Source organism: Neoarius graeffei, chromosome 6 (genome assembly GCF_027579695.1).
Source record: "Neoarius graeffei isolate fNeoGra1 chromosome 6, fNeoGra1.pri, whole genome shotgun sequence".
NCBI classification, from domain to species: domain Eukaryota; kingdom Metazoa; phylum Chordata; class Actinopteri; order Siluriformes; family Ariidae; genus Neoarius; species Neoarius graeffei.
Window position 1 is genome coordinate 50,475,860 of NC_083574.1, and position 10,150 is coordinate 50,486,009.

At 39.3% G+C, this 10,150-nt stretch overlaps 1 protein-coding gene across 1 annotated transcript; it reads left to right on the top strand.

The window, feature by feature from the left end:
* Window positions 1–1,432: 1,432 nt before the first annotated feature.
* On the top strand, window positions 1,433–3,698 carry lyve1b (lymphatic vessel endothelial hyaluronic receptor 1b). The gene is made up of 6 exons (XM_060922943.1): window positions 1,433–1,514; window positions 1,763–1,931; window positions 2,053–2,192; window positions 2,387–2,794; window positions 2,916–2,997; window positions 3,119–3,698. The coding sequence occupies exons 1-6, from the start codon at window positions 1,433–1,435 to the stop codon at window positions 3,282–3,284; spliced, it is 1,047 nt and encodes a 348-aa protein (XP_060778926.1). The 3' UTR covers window positions 3,285–3,698.
* The last annotated feature ends 6,452 nt before the right edge of the window (window positions 3,699–10,150 follow it).

The window sequence follows — 10,150 nt, forward strand, 5'->3', positions numbered from 1 at the left end:
GCCCTTGGCAAGTTTGCATCCTAAGAAGCTTGTTGATGTCAAAATGATGGTTATGTGATGGATCAAAAAATTCCCACAAATGAACTTTTAATATTTGAAATTACATGACTGCCATGATAGAAAAGCTGTCAAATCACTTGTCAGTGTGCAAGACAAGCCTAAAAAATCTCAAGCAAAATGGAATCTTGGCCTGTAGAAAATATTTCACATTTCTTATCTCGTATTTCTTAAGAATGCCTTTAATGCCCTAAATACACCACAACACTTCTGCAGCACATGCACTCTTAGGCCAGTGAGTTGGTAAGGCCTTCAGTTTGGCACAATTATATGAGCATTACTGGTCAATTCATCTTTTAGTTAAAAAAAAGAAAGAAAAAAAAAACATGAAATATTTGTGTAATACTAAATGTTATACTTGGTCAGCAGCAGGAAGTTGAAAAAGAATGTGCTTCCTGGAGTGAAAATAACTACAGAAATGGGAAATATAACATGGATGGGGTAATTAGGCAGGAGGAAGAACTACTTATCAATGTGTCTGAAAGAGTTGTTTATTCATTCATCTTCAGTAACCTTCTTATCCCAGTCAGGGTCGCAGAGCTTTTCCCAGGACTACTGAACATGAGGCAGGAATACACCCTTTATGGGACACCTATGTGCACATACATTCACACCAAGGGACAGTTCAGTGTTACCAATCCATCTATCTACTGGCATGAGTTTGGGAGGAAGCAGGAGAAATGCGAGGCAACCCACATAGAGCCAGGGAGAACATGCAATTTTATGCTTAGTCAGTGACCCAAACTCAGGTTCTAACCATGGACCTTGGAGTGCCTGAAAGATGTAACACTCTATTTGATTTATTGTGGTATTCTGATCATTCTTCCCCCCACTCCAGACATTTTTACTGCATAAATATAGTATGTACAGTACGTACTTTTAATACCAATTCCTGCTTTGGATATGTGCAAGATTTAATAAGTTAAATTTGACTTATTTGTTGAGTTTGAAGTTGGCCTGTCCTGCCCTTGCACTTACACACAAGTAAAATTCCTCTGATAGAATTGCTAACTAAGCTATATTTGGAGTGCACTTTGCATACACTGGCTCATCATGAGTCCCCTCATTATATTTATATGCATAAGCCAAAAGGGTGATGAGATGACAGGTCTCAGGAATTTATTCTGTGCAACTGTAAAACCTGCCAACCACAGAAAAAGAAAGAATATTTGATAACATTTTGAAGCATTCTGTATTGTGCATTCAGTACTGAACCATTGTGTTATGACCTTTGGTTTGTGTATGCATACCCTTTTGCCCTCATTTAGAAGGTCTCCTAGCAGAACATCCTCAGTCTCCTGTTTCCTGTATCCTTCTGTTTGTATAATGATATAGTGCATTCTGTGCAAAACAAAATTTCAGTAGTGATACAATGATGTCCAGAGTATGTTCAGCTTTGTGTTCTCTTCTCTCTCTGGTGGTTAGCACAGCCGGTGTAGATCTCAGCCAGATCCAAGGTAAGACAAAATTCATTAATATACTGTAAAAAAAAAAAAAAAATATATATATATATATATATATATATATATATATATATATATATATATATATATATCACAGGAAAGAAATGGTTTTATGGAAAGAACCACGTTGATGACTTTTATTGCAATTATAATTATAATAGTACTACATGTAACAAGTTGCTTTTTGGAGCTTGTATTGGCTCAGTGTGTTGCTGAATGCCTGTAATTCTGGGATTTTACAGTTTATCCAGAAAATGGTGGAATCTCTAAAGTATTTATAGTCCAGCTCAAGAACCAACCATACAGATTTAATGCAACTACAGCGATAGATGTGTGCACAAGTCTGGGTGTTAGTATAGCCACGCTTGCTCAAGTGGAAACTGCACTGAGAAATGGCTTACAGACTTGCAGGTACAATTAAATACTTTAATTTGGGATAATGGTTTGACATTTAATGGAGAACCAAATGTGCTGATGAAATGATATCATAAGTAATGTTATGTTCAAATTAGTCTATATTTATGGTTTGCAGATATGGTTGGGTTATGGAGCAAGTTGCTGTTATTCCTCGAATTGAGAAAAATCCAAAGTGTGGCAAAGACAAAGTTGGACTCGTTGATTGGTTTTGCCCTCCTAGCCAATTATTTGATGTGTTTTGCTTCAATTCAACAGGTATTATTATTATTATTATTATTATTATTATTAAGATGCTGTTTTTGTTCATGGTTAGTTGTAATTTTATTTGCAATCTCTGACATTTCTAAGATCGTATTGTAATGATTTCAGAACAAAAATCTAGCATATAATAATTAATACTATCAAGATGTGTGGTATGTGAGGTTAAATATGTATCCCATGACTTGCAGATCAAACTGAAGCAACAACATCCACCAAACCAAATATGACGACGGTGTCTGTCAGCAGGACTGATGCTAAAACAACCGCCCCATCGTTTTTTTTGTTGATTCAGCATAATAAAACCTTACTTGGTTCCTCCCCATCTCCACAACCCATTTCCACTGGTTTCACCACTTCTGTGATACCCACAATATTTTCCTCCACTGTCACCCCTATGACCACAAAGAGATCTCAAACATCTCCACCTTCTAGTTCCCTACCAAGTACTGGATATCAGCCTTCCATTTCCTCATCTTTTTCTATTTCCTTCTCTTCTACAGAACTTTTTTCACATCCATTCATTAACTCTTCCTCTGTAACCATTTCTTCTAATGAAACAGAGCAACCCCCTTCTGGTAAAGGATTTTCCTTTGGAGGTAGAGCTCAATCACAATTTATAAACATTTTAAAATAATATCATATTGTAAATATGTTGGGAATTCCTTAGTGTTCATTAAAATTCTCAGCACTAACATTTTGTCTTTCCATCCCCTACAGTAGTGTCCATGACATGTGTCATCCTTTTTGGGATACTCCTCCTGGCCATGACAGTAGCAGGAGCAGTTTGGTGTTTCAAGACGTATGTTTTAAATTGCCAGTGTATACTATGCTCCCCTAAGTAACTAACATAGATGTCATTGTACACCTGGTCAAGTATAGTTTACTGTTTGATGTTCAACATGCGCTGTCTTTTTCAGTAGACTGCCACACCGTCTTTCTTCCTGGGAAAGAATTTGCCACAAAGATATGTTCGAAACTGAGATGTGGAAACACACAGAGCAGCAACATTTCAACATGCAGAATGACAGTGAGAACTGTGGTGATGATATAACTCTCCAGATGGAAGATGACACAATAGCATCCTAACAGCAGCTCTTCTTGGGATGAGAAGGGATATGGGATGGGATGGGATTGGATCGAATGGGAAGGGATGAGATGTGATGGGAAAGGATGGGAAGGGATGCTTTAGTGCTCTGAACAACATCAAAGATTGTAAATATCAGATACTTAACAGTTATTCCACGAAATCAAGTCGTATAGTACATGAGCTGATAGCCGACAAGGCACGTAGCGCCAAGTAGTCTATAAGCCATGTATGACAATATTGAGTGGAATAATTGTTTTATTCTATACACATTCACTGGCTTTGGAGAAACAGATCATTTTTATTTTAATTTTTCTGCAAATTCAATAAATAAAAACTTTATACAAAACATCCAACAAAATCATTTCCACTTAGAATGTAAACAAATCGGCAAAATGACAGTAGCAATTTGTGAAAAATACCATAATAATAATTCTTGAAGAATAAAAAAAGACATGTTCTTACCATTCAGTACTTTCATTCCATGTTGCTTTTTTTTATTTTTTGGGGTTTTGTTTTCAAGTAGTGTTTTTATTTTTTCCTCGGTTGGTTCGGCAACACGCGCCACCATTTAGTTTTTTCTCTACTCATGGTATATGAGTGGATATCCTAGTAGTAGAGTAGCCAATCAGAGCATGTGATTGCTCATATCCAGTGAATGTTGAAAGAATAAACCAGGCCTGGAATTTCGTCATTTTAGGGGCAAGGCCACTTGGCCTTTTATGCTGTCAATTTTTTGAGGGCACGAAGGCCAAAAGCCAGGGCACCAAGGCCATAAAATAAAACAATGATTTTAAGTTCACGTCTATAATGAATTTAATTTAAGGACTAATGACTCTTCTGAGGAAGATTGGAGTCTCAGTTGAAGCTATCAAGCAGGTAAAGAAACATCTCCTACACTATTATATCTGAAGATAAGAAAATATTGAACACATCTAAACTTATCAATCCATCACTCACTTCAAAAATTTAAAAACTTATTAAACCTATATCCTCCCATAATTTTTGTTCAATTGACACCAAATGTGCAAGAGCATCTTCAGACTGTACTACTACGCAGATTTTTGATTAATCAAAATTGAGCCTGGAGTACATCAAAATGTTTGACTGTAAATGGAACATATACTAGCATGCAGGCTACTGATTAACCCATAAGAGCCCAGACCGATTTCTCAATCAAGGAAAATTATTGAGGAAATAAAATGAACTAAATAGACGACAAAGAAAACATTTCTGACCTTTTATTTTTTTAAAATAGCACTTTCATGTCTCAAGATCTGAAATATTAAATTGCAAATTTGCAGAACACTGCAACACTTACACTGTTAACCCCAAAGTTCATTCTATGCAAACAGTTTGAGTAAGTACCACTGTTAAAGATTAGTTTTATTGCATTACTTAAACAGTATGAGTATATGAAGAGTATATGAGACAGTCATTGGGTGTACTCATTTTTGTAATTTAAACAAACTTAAACTATCATGTTTTACCTCAGGCCACAGTGCTGCCCTGTTGTGATCGGCTCAAAACTCAAGACAAGTCTGTGCTTGTCCGTTGACAGCTACAGAGGAAGTTGCGCCATTTTCTAATTTACACAGAGCAATTTAAGGTCTTTGCACTTTTGACAGCAAGCTAATTAGCATTTGTTACCGGCTACAGTCGGTACTCGGCACGTTAAAAGTGGGTCAACGTTGCAATAACATAACGTTACTGTATAAGCAATGCTTATTTAATGGTAACAAACTTAAGCCCTGTATGTTGAAATTCCTATCTTATTCATTCGTTAATTTATCACACAGTCTTACCTCAGGCGGCACGGTGGTGTAGTGGTTAGCGCTGTCGCCTCACAGCAAGAAGGTCCGGGTTCGATCCCCGTGGCCAGCGAGGGCCTTTCTGTGTGGAGTTTGCATGTTCTCCCCGTGTCCGCGTGGGTTTCCTCCGGGTGCTCCGGTTTCCCCCACAGTCCAAAGACATACAGGTTAGGCTAACTGGTGACTCTAAATTGACCGTAGGTGTGAATGTGAGTGTGAATGGTTGTCTGTGTCTATGTGTCAGCCCTGTGATGACCTGGCGACTTGTCCAGGGTGTACCCCGCCTTTCGCCCGTAGTCAGCTGGGATAGGCTCCAGCTTGCCTGCGACCCTATAGAACAGGATAAAGCGGCTAGAGATAATGAGATGAGATGAGTCTTACCTCAGTCAACTTCTTCCCTCCTTCTGTGAAAATTCAATGTCTCAGACGCAGACACAAGTGGGCAGGGGATGCATTTGATTAAGTCTTCTGGTTGGCTGGTGATAGATTGGTGTCATTATATTGGTCGAACTGGAAGGATTTGTTTTTGTCCACTGTTAAAGTACACATTCCAGTTAAAAAGGTGCGGGATAAAAATTCTCCACCTTGGATCGATGCGGAAGTTCGCTGTCTTATTAGGAAAAAATATGTTGCACTAAAGCAGTATAGGAATAACAAAACTGCTGAACGCAAGCTTAAACTCCGTCAGATTAGTCAGCAAATTAAACAACTAATTCACCACAAACATCAACAATATTTGGCAAAAATAGAGGGCAGTTTCAAAGACAAGCCTAAACTGTTTTGGAGCTATCACAAGGCTTTTCTCGGCAGCAAGATCGGTGCAAAATCGGCTATATCATACAAGGGTATCAGTGCAGAAAAACCAGCACACAAAGCTGAACTCCTAAATGAGTATTTTTGTTCAGTTTTTCGACCAGCCTCTGATGTAAATACTGCTCAAATGTGCATTTCAAATACAGAAATCTCTGATATCAAGGTGACTGTTGATGAAGTGCAGGACCATCTGAAAGGCCTTGACACCTCTAAAGCATCCGGCCCCGATGGAATCCCTGCCATTCTTCTAAAAGAATGCTGCGAACAAATTGCTCCAAGTCTGTGCGCAATTTTTAATCAATCTCTTAGCAGCTCCAGGCTACCAACTGAATGGAAATCTGCTGATATTGTACCAATCCATAAAAAGGATTCTAGAGAACCGGCCGAACACTATCGCCCGATATCCCTCCTGTCAATTATCAGCAAAGTTCTTGAGCGCTGTGTTTTTACTTGCCTATATGACCATCTAAAGCGCCTAATAACAGATCTCCAGCACGGTTTTCTTAAAAACAGATCAAGCGTAACACAACTGCTCTCAGCTCTACACGATATTGGCAAGAACCTGGACAAGAACATTCAGACGGACATTATATACTTGGTCTTTGCAAAAGCTTTTGACAGTGTGGACCATAACATTTTACTAGTTAAATTAAGAGCATACGGGGTTACGGGTCCCCTGTTATCGTGGCTTGATGATTATTTATCTGGCCGAGTCCAACGAGTGGTTCTTGAAGGTGCCTCATCACAATGGGCTCCCGTCACTTCTGCCGTACCCCAAGGGAGTCTCCTGGGTCCGCTTCTATTTGTTTTGTTCATTAATGATTTACCTGATGTGATAAGCCCTGGTTTAAAAGCAGCACTTTATGCTGACGACACAAAGATATTCTCTGCTGTCAAAGCTATTCCTGATTGCGTGGATGTACAGGATAGTTTATCAAGAATGGGTGACTGGGCACAAAACAACAACATTCAATTTAACACCTCAAAGTGCAAAGTGCTCATAGTTACACGCAAGAAACAGCCTTTAAATTATGATTATAGCCTGAATCACACCAAGCTTGGGCGCGTGACTGAAGAAAAGGACTTGGGCATCATTGTTAACGAGACACTCTCCTGGGAAACGCACGTCAATGCAATCGTCGCAAAAGCAAATAAACTCCTAGGACTCCTGAAGTGTACGTGTTCGTTACTCACGGACGGTTCGGTGAGACGAACATTATATCTCTCCCTCGTCAAGTCCCAGCTATGCTTTGCTACTCAAGTCTGGTCACCAAGCCAACAGTACTTGAAAGCAAGGATCAAGCGAGTGCAAAGAAGGGCCATGCAATGGATACTGAGAACCCGCGTCGGTGAACTCTCATATGGAGAGAGGCTAGAGAGGCTTAACCTCCTACCTCTGGTGTATGATAGAGAATTAAAGGACTTAATTTTTTTCTACAAATGCCTGTATGGTCATACTGACCTAAATGTACACAACTTTGTCTCTTTTGTAACACACGGCCGCACAAGGCAAAGTAATGCTTTAAATCTGAAAACCCCTTTCTGCAAAACTTCAACATTCCAAGCCTCATACTTCAATAGAATCGTGAAACTATGGAACTCTGTTTGCTATGCTGCACCCAGCGCTATTTTCAGCAGCCCGAACTCTTTTAGAAACTATGTTGTAGGATTTCTGTGTAAACTACTCAAAACCTGCTACGATATACCGGTAGAGAGACCGTGCACCTGGTCCGCTGTCCGATCTTGCGCGTGCCATCAAACTTAATGCACTGACTTTATTATAAATCATATTTATCATAAATGTATGTGTTGTGAACAATAGTTTCATGATTTCACTTTTTTATTGTTAAAAGTGGGCGGTACCTCGCATGGGTTTTCCCGTTTGTGCTGACCCCTTTGGGTGACATTACCTTTTTTTTTCCTTTTTGTAAATTATTGTAAATATTTTGTGTAATTTATTATGTATTTCATACGGTTAATGTTCCCAATAAAGCTAAGAAAAGAAAAAAAAAATTATAGCACGTCGGAGCGGTTCATGCCAGGCTCGAGTCCGATTCACCACTGATGAGTTGCCCAATAAGAATCCAGAATGTCATCAAAAGACGTATTTTTTCTCAATAGATGCAGGTGATGTTAAAGCCTATTGGCAGTCACGAGGCAGACTGCAAAGCCGCAGGGCATCAAGGCCACTGTGGCCTTACAGCAGATATTTTTTTTCAAGGGCACAAGGCCAAATTGAGAGGGCACGAGGGTCATGGTCCTCATGGCCCTCGTGAAATTCCTGCCCTGGTACAATGGCATAATACACGGAGGATAAGAGATATGATCACAATATTGCTATCAGTAAACCTACTAGAAGGGTATAGAATACGTTTTTATTCCATGGAAAAAGTGTCCTACAGTGCTCAGCGTAAATGAGTGCACCCCCTTTGAAAAGGAACATTTTAAACAATATCTCAATGAACACAAACAATTTCCAAAATGTTGACAAGACAAAGTTTAATATAACATCTGTTTAACTTATAATGTGAAAGTAAGGTTAATAATATAACTTAGATTACACATTTTTTCAGTTTTACTCAAATTAGGGTGGTGCAAAAATGAGTACACCCCACAACAAAAACTAGTACTTTGTATGGCCTCCATGATTTTTAATGACAGCACCAAGTCTTCTAGGCATGGAATGAACAAGTTGGCGACATTTTGCAACATCAATCTTTTTCCATTCTTCAACAATGGCCTCTTTTAGTGACTGGATGCTGGATGGAGAGTGATGCTCAACTTGTCTCTCAATTGAAAAATTGGGGGATGGATTGGCAATTGGATGCAAATGAGAAATTGGGGATGGGAACTGGGAACTGGGAAGCTGGAACTCGGAAGTGGGAGTTTGGAACTGAGAACTCAGAAGTGGTAGGTGGGAACTAGGAACTGGGAACTCGGAAGTCGGATATGGGAAGTCGGAAGTGGGGAAGTCGGAAGTGGGAAGTCAGAACTGGGAAGTCGGAAGTGGGAACTCGGATCTGGGAAGTCGGAAGTGGGAACTCAGAAGTGGGAACTCGGAACTGGGAACTCGGAAGTGGGAACTTGGAAGTGGGAACTCGGAACTGGGAAGTTGGAGTACCTACTCATCTTAAAATTCCTACAGGAGTCCTCGACATCCTACACTATGAACACATACAGGTCCAAAAGCAGCAAGGGTTTTGGCATTTCTTTCTGATAATTTACAGTCCACTAAACCTTAAACTTCCTACAGGTTATATTTCTTGTAGGGCCTAAACCATCATCCTACTGGATGAATGGTAAGTAAGTTGCTGCAGGATATATAGACTGCATTTAATTGTCATGGATGTGAGACTTTTATTTTGTAATTTAAAAAAAACCCCACCCCTGCACACACCTTTATTCATGCATATACTTAATTTCAAGGTCATTAAAAAGAAATACAAATGCATGCTCAGTTTCAAATCCAAACACTTCAGGGCCTGATACTACCATTTTACCAGATACCCAAATTATGTCACATAACTGTTTATTAGTCTTCAGTATAGACAATTCCTGATGACATTTGATAGACATTCTGCCTTATCAAACTAATGAAAATTTTAGTTGAGTAATTATATAGGTTGCTCATAAAGTAATAGTTGTACAAGGCAAAACAACAAAATAACCACAATATTGGAAATAACTACCTTTTAAAAGGGGAAAATTACCTCCATAAAAAAAAGTAAATTAAAATAGTTGTTGAACTCGCCACTTTCTCATATCTAGTGGTCATTTTTCACAAAGCCTGATACAAAATGATATAATTAAATAATATTGGCTGGCTTTTTTTGTGGTCTATCAGATATATTCCATTCAGCTAGCATGATATTGAACAAGGGTGGCACGGTGGTGTAGTGGTTAGCACTGTCGCCTCACAGCAAGAAGGTCCGGGTTTGAGTCCTGTGGCTGGCGAGGGCCTTTCTGTGCAGAGTTTGCATGTTGTCTGCGTGGGTGTGCTCCAGTTTCCCCCACAGTCCAAAGACATGGTTAGGTTAACTGGTGACTCTAAATTGACCGTAGGTGTGAATGTGAGTGTGAATGGTTGTCTGTGTCTATGTGTCAGCCCTGTGATGACCTGGCGACTTGTCCAGGGTGTATCCTGTAGTCAGCTGGAATAGGCTCCAGCTTGCCTGTGACCCTGTAGAACAGGATAAAGCGGCTAGAGATAATGAGATGAGATGTTGAAGATGAATTCAGTACCA